The sequence below is a fragment of the Martes martes genome (assembly GCF_963455335.1).
Source record: "Martes martes genome assembly, chromosome: 7".
Taxonomy (NCBI): domain Eukaryota; kingdom Metazoa; phylum Chordata; class Mammalia; order Carnivora; family Mustelidae; genus Martes; species Martes martes.
Genome location: NC_137894.1, coordinates 48,158,189 through 48,183,164, shown reverse-complemented (window position 1 = coordinate 48,183,164; position 24,976 = coordinate 48,158,189). Strand labels below are relative to the sequence as shown.

The window sequence follows — 24,976 nt, the reverse complement described above, 5'->3', positions numbered from 1 at the left end:
GCCATAGAGGTGTCATTTTATGAACCGACATCTTCCATCTGAAAAAGGAAAGCGCCTAGTTCAGGGTGGGAGGACAGAACCCCCCCCCCCACCCCTGTCCCTGTCCTCAAGGACAAGGGAAATCCAGCCTTAGCATCTGGATCAAGTGAGTCTTACCCCAGGTACCTATGCCGCCCCCCCAACCCCGCTCCACCAGTATCCGGGCCTCAGCCAGCCAAGGCCAAGCTTCCCGCCCGGACGTCATCGGCGACCCCAGCAACGCCCAGCCCCCACAGGGCCACACCACACGCGTCGCGCGCGCAGGCCACTGCCCCGCTCCCCGCGGGAACGCCAGTACCAGGCAGTCCCTTCAATCCCTGGAGGGGCGCGCTCCGCCTCCCCCGCTCCGCCGGTCCCTCCCGCGCCCCTCCCCGCGCCCCTCCCCGCGCCCCTCCCCGCGCCCCTCCCCGCGCCCCTCCCCGCGCCCCTCCCCGCGCCCCTCCCCGCGCCCCTCCCCGCGCCCCTCCCCGCGCCCCTCCCCGCGCCCCTCCCCGCGCCCCTCCCCGCGCCCCTCCCCGCGCCCCTCCCCGCGCCCCTCCCCGCGCCCCTCCCCGCGCCCCTCCCCGCGCCCCTCCCCGCGCCCCTCCCCGCGCCCCTCCCCTTCCTCCCAGCCGGCGCCGACCCCGCCCCCCCGCGCCCCTCCTCCGCACCGGCCCCGCCCCCGCCCATGCTTCCCGGGCTGCGCGCTCCCTCGCACGCACGCCCCCGTCCGCCCCGGTCCGCCCCCTGCTCTGTGTCTGCGCTGGCCGCCGCCTCCGGGCCGACAGAGTGCTTCCGCAACCCGGAAAGCGGGCCGAGAGCCGGGCCGCCGGCGGGGCAGCCATGGAGGCAGCGGCGCGGAGGCGGCAGCATCCGGGAGCTGCGGGTGGCGCGGCCGCGCAGCCGGGCGCCTCCTTCCTGCAGGCCAGGTGGGCGCGCGCCGGCGCGGGGAGCGAGGCCGCGGCCCCCACGTGACGCGGGGCGGGCGGCGGGGACTGGGTTGGAGGATCCCCGGGTGGGCCGGGGATTGCCGCCGGAGTCCGAATATTCTGCGCTGCACTCGCTGCGCCCTGGCGCCTGGGCCGCGTCTCCACAGCCTTCTCTTCCTGGGGACGCCCCCGGACTAGGCAGGCTCGGCAGCCCCCGCCTCCTGGTCCGGCTTGGGACAAGCCTCTGACGATACTAGTCTAGGGGTCCAAGAAATTCGGGGTGGGGAGGCGTGCCCCAGGTTCCCGGCGCACACTGCCCGCAACGCACTTGCACGCCCCGGGCGCCACCAAGCTCTTGGGGTCCCTCCAAGCGGAATAGGATTCTGGTGTCAGTGGGGAGGCTCGCTTCTTATCCCAAGAATGTGAGAATGGAAATTCAGGAGACAGTGAAGTGTGTGGAAGCTCCCTTCCCGAGAAAGAACGACGAAGGGCTTTTCTCACTGGTTCTGCCCGTTCCCTTCTCTCACTAAGGGGAAGAAGTTACAGGTTTATGTAGTTGAGACCAGGAGGGGCAGAAGAAGCTCGGTAACCACCTTTTAGTCTTTCCCTCCATTCAGCCTTCATCCTGTTGTACAGGCCAGAAAGCATCTTCGGTGTGCCCCGTGCTGTGGAGGCATGAAAGGGGTGGGCGACGTGAAGCCAGAAGAAGCTGAGAGGTCATCTTGGAATGTTTCGTGGAGAAGGTGGCACTTGAGCTTAGTCCCCGAGTATTTAGTAGGGGACTCGGAGGAAAGGCTCTTCCAGTCCGGGGAGGAGGTGGTGGAAAGTTTGGGGAGTCAAGTGGTCAGTGGTTCTGGAGCTTTCTGGTGTACAGCGGCCAGGGGAAGTGGACTGACTGGGAAGGGCCTTTCCTGGCAGCAGGGCTGGGACTAGAGTGAAGGCCTAGAGTGCAAGTTTTAAGGACATTTAAGGAGACGCTCACTCTCAGGCACCCTGTGCCTACTTAAATGTTAAGCCCTGTGTGCCTCACTTGCCTCACCCTAGTTTCAGTCCTAAATGGTAGGTTAAAAAATGCAGCCTTTTTCTGGTAAGCACAGGGGAGCCATGGAAGGTTTTTGAGCAGGAATGTGCTCAGAGTCAATTTTAGGAAGTTTGTGGTATGATTTGGTATGAGGGGAGAAGTCTGAGAGACTTGGCTGTGGGGATAGCTCTTTCTCCTGCTACCGAGGGTCATCTCGGTTCTGGATCCTCTTCAAGTTGGGGGTCTTTGCCCTGAACGGTGGTGGCCGATTTAGAACAATCTGTGGGTATCAGATATGATCCCACTTTATCTCATATGTGGGGCTTCCATATGCAGTATCTGACTCAATCTTTTTCCTGTTTTGTATGTGGAAACATAGACATACTTTGTATATGTGCAAAAACGTTTTGTGTTTGAGTCCCAGAGAGGTTACATCATTTGCTGGCAAGAGCCAGGGTCTAAACCCAGGGCTTCTTTTCTGTTCCACTTGGGCTGCTGAGGAGTAGTGTTCCTCTTTCCTCCTGTAGGAGCTCAGTACCAGCCAGGGTGCTCCCTGGGGGTGGCACAAGGACTGACTCACTTCCAGGGTTTCCCCACCACCCTTGTAGCGTACCTGTAGGACCATTTTAAGTATCACTGTTGCTTGAGACGGTGGGTAGAATCAACCTGTCCGGTTCCTAAGATGCTTGGACTTCCTCTGCTGCATCCATGCTTTGCTTACACGCGTCTAATGACACAGTGTTTGCTATCTTTCAAAGTAGCCCATTCCGGTTTCTGCCTGCTCTGTTGATAGTTTCTGTATTGCTATCAAAGTAATACATGCCTATTGTTAAATAGCACAGAAGGGCTTAAAGTAAAAAGCAGTGGTTCTCCGTTCCACCTTTCCCTGGCACCAGAGATAACCACAGTAGCCTCTCTTAGCCGTTTCTACTAGAATTAAATTCATGTTTTATTTTTTTTAAGATTTTTATTTATTTATTTGACAGAGATTGCAAGTAGGCAGAGAGGCAGGCAGAGGGAGAGGAGGAAGCAGGCTCCCCGCTGAGCAGAGAACCCGATGCGGGGCTCGATCCCAGGACCCTGGGATCATGACCCGAGCTGAAGGCAGAGGCTTTAACTCACTGAGCCACCCAGGTGCTCCTAAATTCGTATTTTAAATAATATCAACAAATACTGTGTAACACTTTCCATGAACCAGAGCCCACTCTAAAGTTTTGCATGTAATAATTCAACCACAACTCTTAAGATAGGATCTACTGTTACCACTCATTTTATAGATGAGAACATTGAGGCCCAAGAGAGGTTAAGGAACTTGCTCAAGATCTGATTGGTGGCAAAGCTAGGGTGTGAACCTAGGTGGTCTCTGAAGTCCATATCCTTTTTTAAAAAAATTAACATATAGTGTGTTATTTGCCCCAGGGGTACAGGTCTGTGAATCATCAGGCTTACACATTTCACAGCACTCACCATAGCACATACCCTCCCCGATGTCCATCACCCGGCCACCCCATCCGTACCCCCCTCCCCCCGGCAACCCTGAGTTTGTTTTGTGAGATTAAGAGTCATATGGTTTGTCTCCCTCCTTATCCCATCTTGTTTCGTTTCTTCCTTCCGTACCCCCCACATCCCCCCCACACTGCCTCTCAAATTCCTTATATCAGAGAGATCATATGATAATTGTCTTTCTCTGATTGACTTATTTCACTCAGCATAATACCCTCTAGTTCCATCCACGTCATTGCAAATGATAAGATTTTGTTTCTTTTGATGGCTGCATAGTATTCCATTATATATATACGCCACATCTTCTTTATCCATTCATCTGTTGATGGACATCTAGGCTCTTTCCATAGTTTGGCTATTGTGGACATTGCTGCTCTAAACATTGGGGTGCACGTGCCCCTTCAGATCCCTACATTTGTATCTTTGTATATGTAGTGCAGAAAATTGACTCTGAGCACACTCCTGCTCAAAAACCTTCCATGGCTCCCCTGTGCTTACCAGTAGTGCAATTGCTGGGTCGTAGGGTAGCTCTATTGTCAACTTTTGGGGGAACCTCCATGCTGTTTTCCAGAGTGGATGCCCCAGCTTGCATTCCCACCAACAGTGTAGGAGGGTTCCCCTTTCTCCACATCCTCGCCAGCATCTTTCGTTTCCTGACTTGTTAATTTTAGCCATTCTGACTGGTGTGAGGTGGTATCTCATTGTGGTTTTGATTTGTATTTCCCTGATGCCGAGTGATGTGGAGCACTTTTTCATGTGTCTGTTGGCCATCTGGATGTCTTCTTTGCAGAAATGTCTGTTCATGTCCTCTGCCCATTTTTTGTATTTTGTATTTTTTGTATTTTGTATTTTTTGTATTTTGAGATTGGATTATTTGTTCTTTGGATGTTGAGTTTGATAAGTTCTTTATAGATTTTGGATACTAGCCCTTTATCTGATATGTCATTTGCAGATATTTTATCCCATTCTGTTAGTTGCCTTTCGGTTTTGTTGACTATTTCCTTTGCTGTTTGTAAAAGCTTTTCATTTTGATGAAGTCCCAGTACTTCATTTTTGCCCTTGCTTCCCTTGCCTTTGGCAATGTTTCTAGGAAAAAGTTGTTGTGGCTGAGGTCGAAGAGGTTGCTGCCTGTGTTCTCCTCAAGGATTTTGATGGATTCCTGTCTCACATTGAGGTCTTCCATCCATTTTGAGTCTATTTTTGTATGTGGTGTAAGGAAATGGTCCAATTTCATTTTTCTGCATGTGGCTGTCCAATTTTCCTAACACCATTTGTTGAAGAGACTGTCTTTTTCCCGTTGGCGAAGTCCATATTCTTAAAAGCTATGCTTAACTGGCATTTCTTGATTTATCATTTTTTAAAAAGATTTTATTTATTTATTTATTTATTTGACAGAGAGAGAGAGACAATCAGAGGGAACAGCAGTGGGAGGGGGTGAAGCAGCCTCCCCGCTGAGCAGGGAGCCTGATACAGGGCTTGATCCCAGGACCCCAGGATCATGACCTGAGCCAAAGGCAGACACTTAACCAGCTGAGCCACTTAAGTGCCCCTTGATTTATCATTTGTAGCTTCTAAGATAATATTTGCTGATTTCCTGTTAGATTTGTCTCCCTTCTACCTCCCTCATCTTTACAAGATGGTTCTTTTCATCTATTCTCAGTTTTTAAACTATTCTTAGTACTTCTGTTAACCTTTGTAGCCTTAGGGAACGTGCATACACTATCTCCTTTCTCGGGAAGTATGGGCGCTATCTCTTGATTCCTTTTTCAGAGGAGAGTAATAGTCCCCTACCCTAACATTTGACTTTTCCTACCCTTTCCTCTAACGCCTGTACTCTTTAGTTCTACTCTCATGTTCTCAAGGTTAATGGTATTTACCTGCTGTTTTTAGGCATAGTTGTCTTCCATGTTTTGGGTGTGCATGGATTCTAAACTTTGAAAGTCAGTATACAGTGTTTTTATTAGTCAAGCCATGTGAACATTCCCTACAAAGCCGAGGAATGTTTAACAGTGCCATATGCTGTCTTATATTGTTTTTTTTTTTTGTTTTTCCTGGGGTTTCTAATTGCCTTATCTTTCCCCCTCTTATTATTTGCCTTCATTTTCTCATTTTTTTGTTCAGGCTTTCCATCGTGTCAGGTATTTTACCATTCTTTATGTAGAACCGAAATTAATCCTCCTGTAGTTCCCATTTATGGGTCCCTGCTTGACTCCACCATGGCTGGCTCCTTCCTTTCCTGCCAGACAATCTTGCAGATGCTGACTGCTTTGAATATTTCAGCTGTATGTTATGTATTCCCCACCTGTCATGGTATCAGGTCCCCCCATATGGTAGACTCGTAAAGCTGTGGAGGGGAGAGAAGGCCATCCTTGTCTTGGGTTACCTGCCATTCACTGGTGTTCTCAGCTGCAGTTTCTGATGACTGAGATCAAGAGCTGGCACAGGCTGGGGGCCCAGTATGTGAAGTCTGTGGTCAGGAACTTGGGACAGGCTTGAGGTTGCTCATCCGAAGAACAAGGACTAGGGGAGAGGATGCCTTCACCCTCCATAATCTGCCTCCTGTGGTCACAGTCCCAACAGAAGAAAACCAGTCAGATGCTAACCAGTCTTGATTTCCAAGTCGAATGCCCTGTATCTGCCCTTTTTCTTCTTGACTGCTAAGCCAGGCTGGACTACTGACAGGGATCCCCATTAGCTTAGATGCCCCCTTAGGTAGAGGAGGAAACAGTTACTGACCCCCTAGTATATGCTAGGTATCCACAGCTTCCAGAGACCCATATCTAAGTGCTTCCCCAGGCTTTCAAAATACTTTTCTCCTCTGTAGCAAACATCCTACTCCTTGTCCAGTTTGGAGGTTTCCAGAATAAAACACTGAGGGTTGTTATCCTCTTTCTCCTATCAAGTTCTTCAGGACTGGAGGTTCTCACCATTGCTTTTTTTTTTTTTTAAGATTTTATTTATTTAATTGACAGATAGAGATCCCAAGTAGGCAGAGAGGCAGGTGGAGAGAGAGAGGATGGTTCTTTTCATCTATTCTCAGCAGGCTCCCTGCTGAGCAGAGAGCCTGATGCGGGGCTCGATCCCAGAACCCTGGGATCATGACCTGAGCCGAAGGCAGAGGCTTTAACCCACCGAGCCACCCAGGCGCCCTCACCATCTGCTTTTTGAGGCCTTGATTGACAGTCACTAAGGGGAAGGGCAGGTGGACCCTCTAAGACAGTCCCTCAGCTCAGACCCATCTCAGAGCAGTCCTGACAGTGAGTTTCTATCTGCCCATTCTGAAGCCCAGCTAGTCCCTCACTTCCCTTCCTCTCTGTTAATAAGCCCAGGCATTCACCTCCATGCAGCACCTTCCTCCCTTCCACCCAGGCCTTCGATCCCACTCTCCTGCTTTTCTGCCTTCTTAAATCCACCCATCCATGCTTTCAGGCTGTCTTCCTTCATGCAGGCCTTGCCTACCACCCCAGGCCTTACTGACCCTCTGTGTCTTGATCTCTTCATATGGCACATAGTTTATTATAATACAGGAGAGGAAACATAGTTCTCGAGTTCATATAGGTTTGAATTTATGCTGTTCAGGGTCCCTGGGTTGCAAGTGACATAAAGCCAGTATAGCGCCCTTAGCAAAAAGGAATGTGTTAGCTCTTGTGGCCAACCCGTTACGTGGGGGCTGCTCAGAACTCTCAGGGCTTTTCCTCTTCCTTTCCCCTGGTCTTCTCTGCAGGCTTCTTCGTTCTCGCCTGACTGTCCTTTGAGGCTGGTACCTTGGCCACAGGCAGCCCTGAACTTGCATCCTAAGCACCCCAGAAAGGAAGACACTCCTTCCACCAACTCTAGTTGGTAAAACCTCCTGGGCTGGCTTAGGTCGCCCGCACTCCCTGTGGCCAAGGAAACATCATCTTTTACTAGAATCATGGAGTGGGAAATAGACTGACAAAAGGAGTAGTTGATTTAGAGCCTTACTATGTGGGTGATTGAAGCACTTAGCCCCTGTAAGCCTCAGTACCCTCATCCATCACACAAGAGGGGACCGACCTCCTGGTATTGCTGCGAACATTCGGTGAGATGATGCAGGGGAAGCTCTGAGCACAGCACACAATACTCAGTGGCGGGGGGGAGCACGGCACCAAGTAGAAGGGACAGGAAGGCTTAGTTGACCCAAGAAAGGCCCACCCCACCCACCCCATCTTGCCTGCCATCAGAGGATGATGAGAACCCCCCTCCCCCCCCCCCACACCCTCTCCCCAGGAGCTTGCCCTGGGCTGCTCTACTGGCCCCCTGTGGGCCATTCTTCGATTGGCCAAAAAGGATTACAGAAGCAACAGTAGCCCTGAGAAGAGGAAGACCTTCATGTCGCCTCTCAGCTAATATCTGCCAGTAAAAAGAATGAATGACTGGTAATTGAGATGGTTTAATTTTTTTTTTAATTTTTATTTTTTAAAAGATTTTATTTATTTGAGAGAGAGAGAGAGCACAAGCAGGGGGAGCAGCAGAGGGAGAGGGAGAAGCAGGCTCCCCACCAAGTCCCTGTGGGACTCTATCCCAGGACCCTGGGAACATGACCTGAGTTGAAGGCAGATGCTCAACTGAGTGAGCCAACCAGGTGCCCCCCTTTTTTTAATTAAAAGATTTTATTTATTAATTTGATAGAGAGACACAGAGAGAGGGAACACAAGCAAGAGGAGTGGGAGAGGGAGAAGCAAGCTTCCCTCTGAGTGGGGAGCCTGATGTGGGGCTCAGTCCCAGAACTCTGGGATCACAACCCAAGCCGAAGGCAGATGCCTAACACATGAGCCACCCAGGCGCCCCTTGGGATGGTTCTAAATTAGCCAGTAATCGCTAAGCATAAACCAGGAGCTGAGCTGAGAACTCTGGGTAACATGGGCCACTCACACAGCTCTGTGCTTGGCACAGAGAGAACAATAAAACTCATACTTCAATCATCTTAGGAAGTAGGAGGCTGCTTGTTGCTGGAGGCATGCAAGATGTGTTAGGACATTGTAAAGAGGATTTGGACTGTGATGAGTGTGTGAGTTGAGAGAACCTTAAAAGTCACTCATCTTCTTGAGGGGCTGGGTAAAAGCAAAACTCCAGGCTCATGACGTCATGGCTAGACTGAGAGTTAGAGATGATGCACCCCTGTGGGGTGGGGCTTTGGGAAATGCTTCATCAGGGAAGCCTTCCTGGAAGAAGTGGCATGTGCACTGGCCTTTGAACTTCAGCTCCTCTGTGAAAAGCAGTTGGCTAACAGTTGCTTTGCAGGAGGGACAGGCATCCAAAGACGTGTTGTCAGATGGCATTCCGCTTCTTGCTGTGTCTCTTGCATTAGCTTGTCCCCTGCTGGCTCGTTGCACTGTGGGTTAGTGAGAAGAGTAACACCAGCAGCCCCGTTCTTACTTCCTCCTCGTTCAGGAACTGAGGGAAAGGGCCCGTTGATCCCAGTCTGTGGTCTGTAAGGCTGATCTGACTAGAGGGCTCTGACTGGTTCAGCTCAGGTCACATGCCCATCTGGTGGCCCAATCACTGTGGACGTGATGTTGGCAGAGAGGTTAAAAGTATAAGCTATGGAGCCTAATCATTTAGGCTTAAATATTTGGCTGTGTGAAATGGGGGTAATATTCCAACCTCCAAGGATTTCTGTGAGGATGAAAAGAGTTAAATGAGAAAATGCATGCCATGTTCCTGGACTGTAGTAAAGTGTTCGATACAGGCTCACTGCTGTCATCCGTCATCATGATTCCCATTCTTAACCCACACTGCATCCTTTGACCCATTTCCTTTCCCGGTCATTCTGTAGGTGAGAATGCCCCATACTGGTTTGGCAGTTTCCTGAATCACAGAGAAGCTAAGCTAACATCAGGGCAGCCAGAGTCCATTCCCAGGACACGTTCCCCTTGGCCTCGGAGCCAGTATTTCCAACAAAACTCTTCCTAGAAATTAATCCTCCTGCCCTCCAATCCCCATACCTCTCTGTGGCTCATCTCAGGGGGAAGATTCTCATGGGAGGAGAGAAGAGCTGACCCCTATTGTCTGGTTCCTTCCCAGGCACAGTGCTGTCAAGGCTGACGAAGCTGCTGGCACAGCTCCCTTCCACCTTGACCTCTGGTTCTACTTCACCCTGCAGAACTGGATTCTGGACTTTGGCCGCCCCATTGTCATGGTGAGTGTGAAGCCACGGACAGAGCCCCTGTCAGCAGTGAGGACACAGTGTGACTTGAATTAGCCAAGTGACCTTAGACAAGTCACTTTCCCTATAGTAAACTGCAAGAATAGGCCTGGATGCTTACATGTCCTTAGCTCTGTGACTGTGTCAGCAAGTGGGGGTCCTGGGAGCCTGCATAGTCATATTGTGCCCTGACTCTCACAGGGGAACTGGTGGCTCTAAACAGGAATGCTGTACACTCCCCACCCCAACGCCCTAGATCCAGGTTTAACCAAATCACCAAGTCATACCATGGGGTATGGGAAAGAAAGCAGAGCATCCCCACGGCCTTGGTATAATATTTTTCTGGAGGTAAAGAGTATAGGCTGATCTTGCATGTTATGTGTGACTCTGAGCCTCAGGTAAGTCTTAGTGCTATCTCATGCTACCATCCGCTTCCCTCCAGGATACTCCATGCATCAGTGGACAGTAGTGGCCTCCAGAGAGGTTAATACTGGAAGAGCACGCAAGTCCCTGGCTTGTAATAAGGACATACATAGATAGATAAATAGGTAACAGAATGTGAACAAATTGAATGAGGCACCACCATGAACCAAGTTGTTAATTTGTGTGTACGTGTGTTGACAATAACCATATCCAACACTGGAACAGACATCTTGCACCTGCTAGTGATAAGCAAATTAACAAAGCCCTTTTGGAAAGCAGTTTGTCAAGATGACACCTAGGCACCTAGAACAGTGCCTAGCATAAGTGCTTCCTGGATTTTTATTTTTATTATTTCTTTTAAGATTTATTTATTTTAGAGAGAGAGTGCACTGGTGTGCATGCATGAGTGGGGGAGGGGCAGAGGGAAAAAGAGAATCTTTTTTTTCCTTCTTTTTTTTTTTTATTAACATATAGTGTATTATTTATTTCAGGGGTACAGGTCTGTGATTCATCAGTCTTACACAATTCACAGGACTCACCACAACACATACCCTCCCCCATGTCCATCAGCCAGCCACCCTATCCCTCCCCCACTGCTCCCCCCAGCAACCCTCAGTTTGTTTCCTGAGATTAAGAGTCTCTTATGGTTTGTCTCCCTCCCCAGTCCCATCTTGTTTTATTTTTCCCTCCCTTCCCCTATGATCCTCTGTCTTGTTTCTCAAATTCCTCGTATCAGTGAGATCCTGTGACAGTGTCTTTCTCTGATTGACTTATTTCGCTCAGCATAATACCATCTAGTTCCATCTACGTTGTCACAAATGGCAAGATTTCATTTCCTTTGGTGGCTGCATAGTATTCCATATATATACACCACATCTTCTTTATCCATTCATCTGTTGATGAACATCATAGTTTGGCTATTGTGGACATTGCTGCTATAAACATTCGGGTGCACGTGCCCCTTTGGGTCACTACATTTGTATCTTTAGGGTAAATACCCAGTAGTGCAATTGCTGGGTCGTAGGGTAGCTCTATTTTCAACTTTTTGGGGAACCTCCATGCTGTTTTCCAGGTGGCTGTACCAGCTTGCATTCCCGCCAACAGTGTAGGAGGGTTCCCCTTTGGGAGAGAGAGAATCTTAAGTAGACTCCTTGCTGAGTATGGAGCCTGATGCAGAGCCGATCTGAGGAGCCTGAGATCATGACCAGAGCTGAAATCAAGAGTCAGACTCTTAACCAACTGAGCCACCCAGGCACCCCTCAATGCACTTTTATTGAAGGAACAAAGATCATCATAATAATAATAATGGGAAAGTAGAAATTGTGGTTAACGCACACTGAGTGTTCATTCTGTCCTAAGCTCTGTATGTGTTTAAACATACTGAACATTCTGTATGTGTTTAAACGTTTCCACTCAACAGCTCAGCCCTCTTACTAATCTCAATTTTATAGACGGGAAGACTCAGGATAGAGAGGGCAAGTCACTGGCTCATTGGCTCAGGGTCACCCAAGTAGCACGTGGAAGAGCCAGCATCAGCATATAGTTATCCAGCCCCAGAGCCTACCCCCTTCCTGTCATGGATATATCCAGAACCCTAAGATGTTCATCCCTCCTGACCCAGTAAGACCCCTTCCAAGAATCTGCCCTGAAGGTGTAAGGAGCAAGAAGACAATAGCCTCTGTACTGCAGTGTTGCTTACCTTGGACATGACTTCAGTACCTACTTCAGCGGTAGGGACTGAGTAGAACAGCTTTTGGTATCTGGTATAGAAAACATTATCTGGCCGTGACACAGGAATCCTAGGTGCCCTAGAGCAGCCCTAAGTGCCCTAGAGCAGCCAACGACCCAGGTTGCTCTAGGAGAGGAGAGGTGTGGCAGTGGTGTGCATACCACCTGACTGCAGGTCAGTGACAGTCTCAACACCTTGTACACATGGGTCAGAGACTGGAAGGGGATTACGAAAAGCTCTTCTGGGGCACCTGGTTGCTCAGTCCATTAGGCAGCTGACTCTTGATTTTGGCTCAGGACAGGATCTCGGGGTCCTGGGATCGAGCCCCACATCACAGCTCAGAGTCTGCTTGGGATTCTCTCCCTCCCCCAGCTCATTCTTGTGTGCGCTGTCTCTCTCTCTCTCAGTCTCTCAAATAAAGAAATATTTAGAAAAAATTTTTAAAACCATTCTGGCTGCACTGTGGGTTTGGGGTGGATGCTGTTTCTCCTTCCTGCAGACTCTGTAAGGCTTACGTGCTGTTTAAGTGTGGGAGAAAGAAAAGAAACAGAACCAGGAGTCAGGGTACCTGGTTACCTCTGCGGGTGCTTTTAGGCAAGTCACTGTCTGCTGGCCTTTGGTTCTCTCATCTGTAAGGAGGCTGGTTGGCCTGGCGGCTCCCAGCCCCGTTCCGGTGTGAAGTACCACAGATTGGGGGCCAAAGGAGCTGCCCATCACACTGATGCTATGGAGAGGGGAAAATGAGGCCTGGAGTGGGCTCATGGCTATCCCCTGCTCTCACTCCTTAGGACTCAGCCACAGCTGGCCATGGTGGTCTCCTGCAGGGCAAGTCCCTTCCCTAGCCTGCCCAGCAACCTCAGTGGACTTTTTAGGAGAGTATACATTTGAGAAGCCCATATATACACTGGAGCTTTTTTTTTTTTTTAACCAATTTTTTTTTAACAGATTTTATTTAAATTGACAGACAGAGATCACATAGTAGGCAGAGAGGCAGGCAGAGAGAGGGAGGAAGCAGGCTCCCTGCTGAGCAGAGAGCCCAATGCGGGGCTTGATCCCAGGACTCTGGGATCATGACCTGAGCCGAAGGTAGTGGCTTAACCCACTGAACCACCCAGGCGCCCCTGCACTGGAGCTTTTGAAATGTAGGCACGACATTCCCGAATCTGTAATAATGAAAACCAAACTCGTACAAGTTATAAAAGTAGTATGTAGTGGTTGTAACAAGTCAGTAATGCCTGGGTGTATGCGGAAGTGTTAGAGTCTCCCTTTCCAGGCCCACCCCTGACGGTTTGGGCCAGAGGCACCTGCCCCTTTCTCTGCTTCTGCAAACATATATTCTTTTTCCTTTTCTAACAGAAATGAGATCTTACTTTATGCCTTGCTCTACAACTTGCTAGCTTTACCTTAGAATACACGATGGCTGTCTTCCCATGTTGGTAGCTATCAGGTGTCATTTCTGATAATGGCTACTTCACCTGCTGTAGCAAAGATGCCCTGTGATGTATTGAGCTTGTCCTCGTTAGTTGAAGAGTTAGCCTGTCCTTAGTATTTTGCTATCACAAAGAGTATTTCAGCCATCGTATGTATCTTTTTTAAAGAAATTTAAGTATAATCGACATACAGTGTTATATTAGTTTCAGGTGTGCAACACAGTGACCTGACAGTTCTGTACATCATGCCGTGCTCGCCACAATAATTGTGGGCACCGTACTGCACCATTACAGCACTACTGACTCTGTTCCTCATGCTGTACTTTTCAGCCCCGTGGCTTATGTATTTGATAACTGGAAGTTTGTGCTTCCTAGTCCCCTCACCTGTTTTGCCCATCCCCCAATTTCCTCCCCTCTGGCAATCACCAGTTTGTTCTCTGTATTTATGATTCTGTTTCTGTGTTTGTTTGTTCATTGAAATTTGTGGTTTTTTTAATACCATATATAAGTGAAATCACATCGCATTTTTCTTTCTCTGACTTATTTCACTTAGCATAATACCCTCTAGGTCCATCCATATTGTTGCAAATGGGAAGATTCTTTTTATGGCTGAGTAATGTATTGGCAAGGATGGGATGAAAAGGGAACCCTCATGTGTTGTTGGTAGGAATGCAAATTGGTGTAGCCACTGGGGAAAACGGTATGGAGTTTCCTAAAAAAATTAAAAATAGAAATACCATACAATCCAGTAATTCCATTACTGGTTATTTACCCAAAGAAAATGAAAACCCCAATTCAAAAAGGTATGTACCCCGCTATTTACAATAGCCCAATGATGGAAACACCCTAAGTGTCCATCAATAAATGGATGGATAAAGAAGATGTGGTATATATATCCAACATATCTATCTTGATATAGATGAAGATACAGAGATACACACCGAGTCAGAAAGAAAGAGAGGAACAGACCTTGTGTCTTGGGACTTTTATATGTGCAGGTTAGTTTTAACAAGCATGGCATTTTTTTTTTTTAAGATTTTATTTATTTATTTGACAGAGATCACAAGTAGGCGGAGAGGCAGGCAGAGAGAGAGGAAGGGAAGCGGGCTCCCCGCTGAGCAGAGAGCCCAATGTAGGGCTCGATCCTAGGACCCTGGGATCATGACCTGAGCAGAAGGCAGAGGCTTTAACCCACTGAGCCACCCAGGCACCCAGCATGGCATTTCTGAGTTAAAAGAGATAAACATTTATAATTTGGATTGAAACTTGTAGTCCTTGACTGTGTTCTCAATGAACAGATCCTGGAAGTGTAGTTTTGGGGGTCATAACATGTTTCGACTTTGCACAGGGGTTTTCACACTGACCCTGACAAGGCCAGGACTCACTGGGGCAGACCAGTAAGAGAGGGCTTCCCAGGCAGAGGAACTGCCCCTGGCCTGCCTCCTATCTCAGGGAAGGTAAGAAAGAAAGAACTGAAGCTACTCTGTAGGACTCACTTACTTTCTCCTTGTTTCCTAATGTATGCTTTTGACCTGATTTGGAAGCAGTTCGCCTGCAGTCCATCTGCTCAGTGCATACAGCATGGGGCCTCGTGGTCAGGAGACCTTTTCATCATCATAGGACCTGAACTGTCAGACCCCTGAGGGCCCAAGGAGACCACCTAGGTCATATCTCTTATGTTGCAGATGGGGAAACCAAGGCCTGTAGAAAAGAAGGATTTGCGAGGGGTCACCATGAAGTCCCAGATCAGCCTCCAGCTCCCAGACCAGTACCCAGGGACATTTATTTAGTACCCATTGGGGGTGGGGCCCAGAGTCAGGCCCTGGATTTGCATCTACTAGTGTGCCTGGGGACATGTCCATTTACCTTCTTTGGGACTCAGTTTCTCTGTCTGGGTACCCCAGGGCTGCCCAGAGGATCCCCATAGATCACAAAAAGAGTTAAGTGTGTGTGGAGGAGGTGGGGGCTGACTCCCTGAGGGCCTTGTGGGGCTCTGCCTGGGTGAACACCATTCCTCCCTTTGCTCCCCAGCTGGTGTTCCCTCTCGAATGGTTTCCACTCAACAAGCCCAGCGTGGGGGACTACTTCCACATGGCCTACAACATTATCACGCCCTTCCTCCTGCTCAAGGTACAGTACCCAGCTCCCTGCCCTCCCTTCCCACCCTCATTCCTTCCTCCTTCTCTGGCAGGAAGCTGGTGCCAAGCCCTGGGAGTCATGGAAGCAGATATGGCAGCAGGCCTACCCTGCCCCAGCTTGGGGGGTAAAGGCTGTGATGAAGGGACACACCAAAGGCCTGGCCAGGAGGGATGGAGAAGCCCTCCCCAAGGAGGGATGTTTGATTTGGGCTTCAGCTTTGTGTGCCAGGGGATGATGTAGGAGAGGTGGTCAAGCAAAAGGACCTGAAGACAGGGTCGTGCTGTGAAACTACATTTGGGGAGGCTGAGGCAGAGGGAGTGAGTGGGTTGGTTATCTGGGGAGAAGTCAGGAAGGCAGGTAGGGTCCAGGTGGCAGCAACAGAGGTGACCTCTACTCTGGCCTGGGGATCCGGGACTTGGAGATGACCCTGGGAGCACAGAGCTAGCCCGGGCTGCTGGCTTTGCAGGTCCAAATAAGGGCTCTTAAAACAACTATCGCCACCTACCATCCCCATCATTTTGTTTCTAGAAAAATGTGTCTAATCACCAAAAGTAAGAAGGGTATAAAATTAGAATTCAGAGGAGTCGTAAGTTAAAGTGTCCTTTCCAAAGCATCCTCCCCACCCCACCCCACTTCCCTGACATTTTCTTGGTGTTTACCATGGACCAGTGGCTCCGAAATGAGAGGGTCCTGCAGCGCTGAACCAGCCCAGCCATCCAGAGGCCCAGCTGGGAGTGGGGAGAGGGCCAGGCCTGGGTGCCTGTGCTGAAGGCCTGGCTGTCACTGCCAGCACAGGGTCAGTGTGCGACCTTGGGCAGTCAGCTCGTCCCTCTGTGGCTGGGGGTGCTCTCTGAGGAACGGGGGTGCTGGTTCCCAACTCATGCTGGCTTCACGGGGATCCTAGGAGACTGTGGAGGCTGGCTCAGCCTGCTGCAGGGACCCAGTTCCCGAGTGACTCTTCAGCGGTGGCATCCATCCGACCCCAGGCATGGGGGAGGGACCAGGGGCTGTTTCCTGTTGTGGTGGAGGCTGAGTCACGCTCTCCGGTGCCCCTCTGACCCCAGCTCATGGAGCGGTCCCCTCGCACGCTGCCACGCGCCATGATCTACCTCAGCATCATCACCTTCGTCATGGGCGCCAGCATCCACCTGGTGGGCGACTCCGTGAACCACCGCTTGCTCTTCAGCGGCTACCAGCACCACCTGTCCGTCAGGGAGAATCCCATCATCAGGAATCTCAAGCCAGAGACGCTGGTGAGCCACCCCCCCTCCCCCAAACCCCGCATGTAAAGCCTTGTTGGCACAGTCTGTCCCGGAGGCCAGAGAGCTGGCCCCCAGCCGTCACTGCGCCTGACCCACTAAGCATTCTGCTAGGGGAGGGCACTGTACCTGCTGAGCTGTGATGCCTCTGACAGTTCAGGAAGGGGCCCCTGACTGGCTGCCACCCGGGCGCCCTCTAGTAGAGGGCAAGACTGAGGGTGGGGCATGAGGGCTGCTGGGGGAAGGGCTGGGCCCGGGCAAGGGTGGGCCCCGTGGGCCCCAGCACCCGCCCTGACGCACCTGCTGCTCTCACCTGCCGTGCCCACCACCCTCAGATCGACTCCTTCGAGCTGCTCTACTACTACGACGAGTACCTGGGCCACTCCATGTGGTGAGTGTCAGGGCCAGGTAGGCAGCGCCAGTGGGGCTGTCTCCCCAGGGGCCCCGGGTCCGGCCCCAGAGGACACTGCACGAGCCTCTGGGTGCGGAGTGCCAGGCCCTCCTCGTCCCAGCGCGGCGGTGCCCGCGGCGGCCACTAGAGGGCAGCAAGCGGCTGTCCCTCCCGGGCCCTGCTGGAGTCTGCGGGGGAGGGGCGCGGCTCAGGCTAGGTCCCGCCCCTCTCGCTGCCGTGGGGTGCGGGTGGGCACCGAGGGGGGGTCCCGCACCGGGTCAGGAAGTGGTCTTTGGGAGTGGAGGTCGGGATGAAGCCGAGGAGGGCCAACTGGATTAATAGGGGGAGGGGCTGTCTGCCCTGCTTCTGAAACTCCTGGGAGGGGCCCCCTTCACCCCAAAGGCAGCGGAAACCTCCCAGCTGTGCGCAGCCGCGGGAGAGCCAGGGCCCCAGCCGCCCACAGCTGTCTGTTCTGCCCCACACCTTACAGGAGGAGCTGGGGCCAGTGAGAGGGTTTGGGGGGGTGTGGGGGAACAGCCAGCAAGCTCTGCACCCCGTAGCCTCACCCTTGAGTGAGGTGGCTGGCTCCTGTCATACCAGGCCTACAGTCGTGTTTCCAGGATCCGTTTATTATTTTTTATTTTTTTAAGATTTTATTTATTTGACAGACAGCAAGAGAGGGAACAGAACCAGGGGGAGTGGGAGAGGGAGAAGCAGGCTTCCCGCTGAGCAGAGAGCCCAATGCAAGGCTTGATCCCAGGATCCTGGGATCATGACCTGAGCCAAAGGCAGATGCTCAACTGACTGAGCCCCCAGGTGGCCCTCCAGGATCCACTTAAAACAGGCAAAGTTGGTCCTCTTGGCAGTGAGTCCAGGGGCCCTGGACAGGCCTTTGCCCAGAGATGTTTGGGAAGGGAAGAGAGGGTGGGCTGGGAGCAAATGGGGGCTGTGGGAGGGGGACACAAGGTAGCTGAGAGAAGGGGGTGTGGGAGAGGCATCCTGTGTGGAGAGGAGAGGCTGGTACTTTTGGGTAAGATGCTGTGTGTGGGGAAGGGGTGAGGCGCTGGGTTGTGTATGGGTGAGGGGGCTTCACAGAGCCCCTTGGAGGACCCCAGCAGGTATGGTTCTTTCTTTTTTTTTTTTTTTACCTGGGCCTGGAGGCTCTCCCTCCTCAGCCCTGCTGGGTATACTTCTTCTGGGCGTGCGGAGTGCCAGCATGAGACAGAGGCACCCCCTACACACACACCCACGTAGAGTGAGGGGGTCAGGGCCGTGTGGGAGGGTCCTCCCCACACCACGGCCTGTGAGCCTCTGATTTGTATATGCCAGGGAGCAGGCCTCATCTTCCTGCTTCCTTCCTGCACACCCGCCCCCAGGGCCCCCAGCACGGGAAGTCTGGTGGGGATGAGTGCCCGGGCCTAAACCAGGCGTTTGGTAAACCATGATGTGGCCTGCATGGAATGGTGCAAGGACAGGTGGGGAGGAGGGCTGGGTGGAGGGGCGACGGGGCAGCTGGGCAGGCCTCTGAGGCCCCGGCCTCCCTGTTGCAGGTACATCCCCTTCTTCCTCATCCTCTTCATGTACTTCAGTGGTTGTTTCACTCCCACCAAAGCCGAGAGTTCAATGCCAGGGGTGGCCGTGCTCCTGGTGATGCCCAGTGGCCTGTACTATTGGTGAGTGGACCTTGGACCTGGGGCGGGGGGGCACTCAGGGAACCGGGTGGTAAAAAAGTCCTCTTGACCACAGTCCCGCTCTGGGCTCCTGCTTCCGCCTGGGTCTAGTGGGGATGGCGACAGTGCTTTGTGGTAGCCTCTCTGTCACCAGGAAGCCAGGCCTGAGTGCTCCTCTCCATTCTCATGCTCCTCTGCCCTACCTCCTGGAACCCCAGTGCCACTGTGGAGCCCAGTAGAGCCCACCTGTAATATCGAGCCCATCGAGTCCTGTGGGCCTGTTTCCTCCTTTGTGACATTGGGACAGCCCATGCTTGTCTCCCTCTCAGGAGATGGTGAGGATCTAGGAGGAGAAAAAAAGGCTTCATAAACTATAAAGTACTATGAAGGTGACAAGGACAGATAAGGGGGAAGTTTCTTGCCTGGTTTCTTTTTTTTTTTTTTTTTTTTTTTTTAAGATTTTATTTATTTGACAGACAGAGATCACAAGTAGGCAGAGAGAGAGAGAGAGAGAAGGAAGCAGGCTTCCTGCTGATCAGAGAGCCCAATATGGGGCTCGATCCCAGGACCCTGGGATCATGACCCGAGCCTAAGGCAGAGGCTTAACCCACTGAGCCACCCAGGCGTCCCTGGTTTCTTTGTGCCTTTCAGAGCTCTTCTCCCATTTCAGAGGACTCAGCCTCAGCCAGGCCCTACGTCTCTGTCACTTCTGCCCTGGGGACAGGCTTTCCCTGAGCATTGGGAAAGGACTGGACCCTTCTCTGATGGGAAGCTTGCCTTAAAATGAAAAGGGCCTTCTTTCCTAGGGCCAGTTTCCTAGATCCGCTCCTGGGTCTGTCCCTGGCTGGGTGGAGAGGGTTGACCAGGACCAATCTGTATGCCCCTGAGGACAGGATGAAGAAGGAGTGGCAACCACAGCAAGAAGGAAAGTGGTTTGACACGCGCAGCACGTTAGTGCTGAGACAACCACAGTAGGAACAGCAACCATTTGTTGAATAACGTACCTTTCCAAGTGAGAGGCGTACACAGCTCTTGTCAGTGTCTTATGTCTCAAGAGATAGGGCCATTTACTCCCCCTTTCTAAGTAAGAACACAGAGGCTCCAGGATGTCATGCAAATTCCCCAAGGTCCCACAGCCACTGAGTTGCAGAGCTGTCATTCCTTGAACGGAATGGGTCAGCATCATGTTTCTCTCTAGAGGCAGGGGCATGGACCAGACAGCCTCTCAGAAGCCCTCCAACAAATGTGACTCGATTCCTGGCCATGTGCTAGGTACTGCCTTAGGAGCTACAGAGAACCCTGGGAGACCTGAGACTGTCCCAGCCGTCAAGGAGACAGTAATGACAGCCTCCGTGAATTGCAGCTGCATTCCCAATCTCAAACAAGCCAGTAACAGAAAGGCATCAAGCAGGCATCCAGTAAGGCAATAGGGAATGGTGGAGACTGTGGCAAAGAGAACCATTCTCTTTCTAGAGGGGACAGCTGCTTTCTCTAATCAGTTGTTGTCGAGTGGGAATAGAGGCCTGATGTGACCAAAGAAACCAAAAATCCACATTTTCTGCTGTTATGTACATGTTGGTAACAAACTCAACATTTTTAAAAATAGCCACTGTACAAGCCAAATCAATACGCAGCCTATGGGCTGTGGCTCCAAGTAGTACACTTCCCTCCACCTCGCCTGAGATGAGCTGCTCTGCCTGACCAGGGGCAGCCTGGAATGTGGGTACAGGGAGGGAGGCCAGGCAGAGAGAGCGCCGGCCTCACCTCCCCCACTGGCCTCTTCAGGTACCTGGTCACCGAGGGCCAGATCTTCATCCTCTTCATCTTCACCTTCTTTGCCATGCTGGCCCTCGTCCTGCACCAGAAGCGCAAGTGCCTCTTCCTGGACAGCAACGGCCTCTTCCTCTTCCATTCCTTCGCCCTCACCCTCCTGCTTGTGGCACTGTGGGTCGCCTGGCTATGGAATGACCCTGTACTCAGGAAGAAGTACCCGGGTGTCATCTATGTCCCTGAGCCCTGGGCCTTCTACACCCTCCATGTCAGCAGCCGACGCTGAGTCCCCGGCACCAGCCACTCACCAGTGCTCTGCCTAGTGAAGATGGGCCAGAGAGCATGTCTGAGCAGGGAGTGTATGTGTGCGTGTGTGTGTGTGTGGGCGCCTACGTGTGTATCCGCCCATGTGTGTGCAGTTGTAACACAGGTAGGGATACACGTTGTGCACATGGATGGGATGTGTGTGTGTGTGTGTGTGTGTGTGTGTGTGTATGTATGTGTAACTGGTAACTGAGAACATTGGTAAGGATACACGTGCACAAAGACAGGTTGTGTGTGTGTGTGCACGCACACGTGCACACACACAGGTACAGAGTGCCTCATTGTAATATGCAATTATTTGGATCAAGTTTCTCTTTGGTTTGGATCTTTTCAGGCTGGGCTATAGTTTGAAGCCATGTGTCTAGGCCGAGGTCTGGGCCCTGCCTTCTCGTGCATCTGACTGGAGTGGGGCACTCTCACTTACTGCTCAGGGCTGGTGTCTTCCTGGGGAGGCTTCTGGTAGCCATGCTGGGTAGGCCTGGTAGGCGGGGTAGCAGCCATGAGGGGACTGGGCTTGTCTTCTGCCACCAGGCTCACCCCTCAGACCTGCCCTGACCCTGGAGGCCAGATTACAAAGGTTAAGTTAACTTCCTGCATATTGTTGAGCAAAGCACATCCCTCCTCTGGGCCTCCTTTGCCCTAGCTGGGACCAGGGCCCAAAGTATGTCTGTGGGCTGGTTGTTGGGGCAGCCTTGGGATGGATGGATCGTTCTCTCCTATCACTGCCCTCTGCTACTCCGGGAAGGGTATGTGCCCCGCGGATCCTCACCCAAACTCACGTCACGTGGAGTGCTGCACCGCCCCAACCCTGGAGAGCCAGAGGCCAGCCCACTTCCCTGACCACCGTTTCCCTCTGCCAGAAGCTGTCTCCCTGCTCCCCACCAGAACTATGGCACCCTTTCCTGGCACCCTGACCAGGAGATCTGAGCTGCAGCTGAACGCTGCATTCTCAAACACTTGCAGTGTGTCCTGAGCCCCATTATAGGGGCAGGGGGCCTTTGGGGGATGTTGGGAGGGGGATCTGGAGGCTCTCCCCCATAGACCTTGTCTCATCCTGAATCTCATGCCTTCTGCTCACAGCCCTGCTTCCAGAAAAAGTAAGCTTCATTCCCAGTAGGGAATGAAGGGCCCATCTTCCCCCCAGGCCTTGGGGCCAGGTCTGCCCACACAGCTGCCGGCACCAGTCTCATTTTCAAGCCAGTGCTGGCTCGGTGAGCTTGTGGATCTCAGGGGGCCTCCTGCCTTGCCTTCCCCAGGCCCTGCCTCCTCCTGTGTTCTCAGGGAACCCCGTGCCTCAGATGCTCCTTTCATGTTGGGGTCCCTTAGCAGCCCCCTTAGAGGTCCACAGCCCCGGGTCCCACAGGCAGAGAGAGGTGTGAATAAAGACCAGTGTGGAGCCCAATCTGGCTGGTGGCTGCTGCTTGCTTTGTGTGTGAATTTGGGCAGCAGGAGGGAGTTCCTGGGGCAGGGGAGAAAGTGGCTGGTGTGGGGCCTGTCAGTGGCTGAGAGCAGGCGCCACCACTGCCCACTGGCCATCCGTGCCACCCCATGGGATGCTGGGGTTGGGGGACAAGAAGGGCTTTCTCCCAGTCAGTTCCAGCTCTCTTCAGAGAAGTCTGGGGCATATGGGGAGTGGGGAGCCAGGAGAGAGCCTCTCCAGGCCTGCCTCTCAGAGATGGCCCCTCAGGCCTCCCAGCTGCACTGTCAGCCCATTCCAGAGGCTAAAACAGAGAAAGGTGCCCTTTGGGGGGAGGTGGGGAGTCGGGTTTGTTGGAAGTTGGCCCTGAGCCTTGGGCAAGTCGCTTACTCCCTCGGCATCTCAGACTCACCACCCAGCTCCCGGGACTTAGCAGGGGCTCCTGTTAGCAGACAGTGCAGGAAGGGCCATGCTGGACAGGAGATGTTCGATGCTCGCATCGTCAGAGGCTGTGCCCCCACTGGCCCAGCAATCTCACCAGATCCCTTCCTTGCCTCGAGGACACTTCTCCTTCCACCCATGTCTCTGGCCGGTTCTCCACAGCAAGACTTGCTGGGTGTCTTATGAGCAGGCACAGGCCTGGTCATGTGGGGCCTGGAGTTCATACAACTTGCGGGGAGGGCAGTCCTTGATAAGAAAACAGAAAAAAAAAGTGAATAAAAAATTAGAATGAGGGGCACCTGGGGGGGCTCAGTCAGTTAAGTGTCTAACTCTTGGTTCTGGCTCAGGTCACGAGCTCAGGGTCATGAAGCGGAGCCCTGCATTGGGCTCTGCGCTTAGCTGAGAGTCTGCTTCAGGGTCTCCCTGCCCCTCGCCCCACCCCAGGGCATGCTCGCGTGCTCTCTCTGTCTCCGTCTCTCTCTAAAATAAACCATTAAAAAAAAGGTATGAAAGTGAATGTTTAGAATGATTTCATGTCCCCCTTGACCAGGATCTCTTTGGGCAGTTTGCTGGAAACATTTCCCTAGAAATACTTTTTGTTGTTGTTGTTGTTGTTAAATTTATTTGACAGAGATCACAAATAGGCAGAGAGGCAGGCAGAGAGAGAGGGGAGGAAGCAGGTTCCCTGCTGAGCAGAGAGCCCGATGTGGGGCTCCATCCCAGGACCCTGGGATCATGAACCGAGCCGAAGGCAGAAGATGTAACCCACTGAGCCACCCAGGCGCCCCTCCCTAGAAATACTTCTTAACTGCAGCCTGGCTTCACTCCACCTCACTGACTGGAGGCCAGTGGTTCTCAAAGTGTGGCCCTGACTGGCAGCATTGGGATGGCAGAAGAAAATACAAATTTTTGTCCCATTCTAATGGCCACATCAGAAACTGGTGATGGGGGACGCCTGGGTGGCTCAGTGGGTTAAGCCGCTGCCTTCGGTTCAGGTCATGATCCCAGGGTCCTGGGATCGAGTCCCGCATCGGGCTCCTTGCTCAGCAGGGAGCTTGCCTCTCTCTCCTTCTCTGCCTGCCTCTCTGCCTGCTTGTGTGCTTTCTCTCTCTCTCTTTCTGACAATTAAATAAATAAATAAATAAAATCTTAAAAAAAAAAAAAAAGAAACTGGTGATCGGGCCCTTCAGGGGAACGAAGTCTTGGTCCCAGGCGGTATTGGAGGGGCTTTCTGTTTTTCACGTTGAGCTGAAGTGTAGCAGACACACGACGCAGTGAAGTTCACAGCTCCATGGATTTTTGTAGCGACCCCTCGTGGAGCCAACCGAGAAAATACCTTGTCTCCCCCATGAGCTCCATCCCAAACACAGGGTGATTCCGAGCCAGCACTCTAGCCTGGCCCCCCCTGGGGGCCTCCCCACAAGCCTCAGCTCTGCCCCCCTACCCCCTGCCCCCCCCCACCGCCGGCCTCCAAGGCCCTGCCTGACGTTGCCTCACTTCTCCCCACAAGGCTGCCAGCAGAAGCTCCCTCCTGTCCCGCCTCCTGTGTCCCCCAACAGAGAGGAGTCAAATCCTCCAGCTGAAATTCTCTGGGTCTAGAAACAGATGTGAAGAGGTGACTCAGGAGACACCATTTTGGAGAACAGAAAATCTTCCATGCGGAGGCGGTCAGGAGAGGAGGGAGGGAGAACAGACCAAGGGCAGGCCCCCCTGTCCGCGTTGTACACATTAGCAAGAGGGCCCCCTTCCTGCAGGCACGCGCAGCCACTCACCAGATCCCAGGCGTCCCCTGGGCGGGGGGCCCTTGTGCAGAACACAGCCTGTTCAGCCCTCCACGGCAATCCTGACAAGGCGGGGGGTGCCCTGGAGTTGGAGCCCCACAGACAGAGCCAACAGCTATGGAGGAGAGCCAGGGTGAGACCCAGCTGTGCCCAGTGCGCAGCCCCAGGGAACCACCCCACTTCCGGGGCAAGGACATGGGGATAGTCAGCAGCTTCTGCGGGGGGTGGGGGGGGGAGGCGCCTATGGGGAGCAGAAGAGGGAAATGAAGAAGAGGAGCCCTTCTGGCTGGGGAAAGTCATCTAAGAGGCCTCCCTGGCGGGATAGCTCAACTGTGGGGCCTGGAACCCCAGTGCACGCACCCACCCCACTGCTACCCTCAGGGTGTCCGGAAGGAAGGAAGGGGTGAACCGACTGTGTGCTGGCCCTTTGATTCTCTCAACAGCCCTGTGATGAGGCTGGGTGCAGAAACTGAGGCACAGTGCAGTGAAACGATACGCCAAGGTTACTCAGCAAATGGACCTGAGGGAAGGACTGGACTCCAGCCCAAGAGCACGGAGCCTGGGC

At 52.5% G+C, this 24,976-nt stretch overlaps 1 protein-coding gene across 2 annotated transcripts; it reads left to right on the top strand.

The window, feature by feature from the left end:
* Positions 1-778: 778 nt before the first annotated feature.
* CLN6 (CLN6 transmembrane ER protein) lies at positions 779-23,119 on the top strand. 2 transcript variants are annotated; one of them, XM_080808519.1, is made up of 7 exons: positions 779-947; positions 9,517-9,631; positions 15,251-15,349; positions 16,423-16,611; positions 16,953-17,008; positions 18,559-18,681; positions 20,464-23,119. In XM_080808519.1, exons 1-7 carry the CDS (start codon positions 862-864, stop codon positions 20,732-20,734), a joined length of 939 nt encoding a protein of 312 aa, XP_080664645.1. In that variant the 5' UTR covers positions 779-861; the 3' UTR covers positions 20,735-23,119. The 2 variants fall into 2 exon arrangements, with proteins under 2 accessions (XP_080664645.1, XP_080664646.1); XM_080808520.1 differs by lacking the exon at positions 16,953-17,008 and having other exon boundaries at positions 802-947.
* The last annotated feature ends 1,857 nt before the right edge of the window (positions 23,120-24,976 follow it).

Coding starts and splice junctions, on each gene's coding strand:
- CLN6 (XM_080808519.1), top strand. CDS start 862: ATGGAGGCAGCGGCGCGGAGGCGGCAGCATCCGGGAGCTGCGGGTGGC. Junction 15,350..16,422: donor CGCCCTTCCTCCTGCTCAAG/GTACAGTACCCA, acceptor CTCTGACCCCAG/CTCATGGAGCGGTCCCCTCG. Junction 17,009..18,558: donor TACCTGGGCCACTCCATGTG/GTGAGTGTCAGG, acceptor TCCCTGTTGCAG/GTACATCCCCTTCTTCCTCA.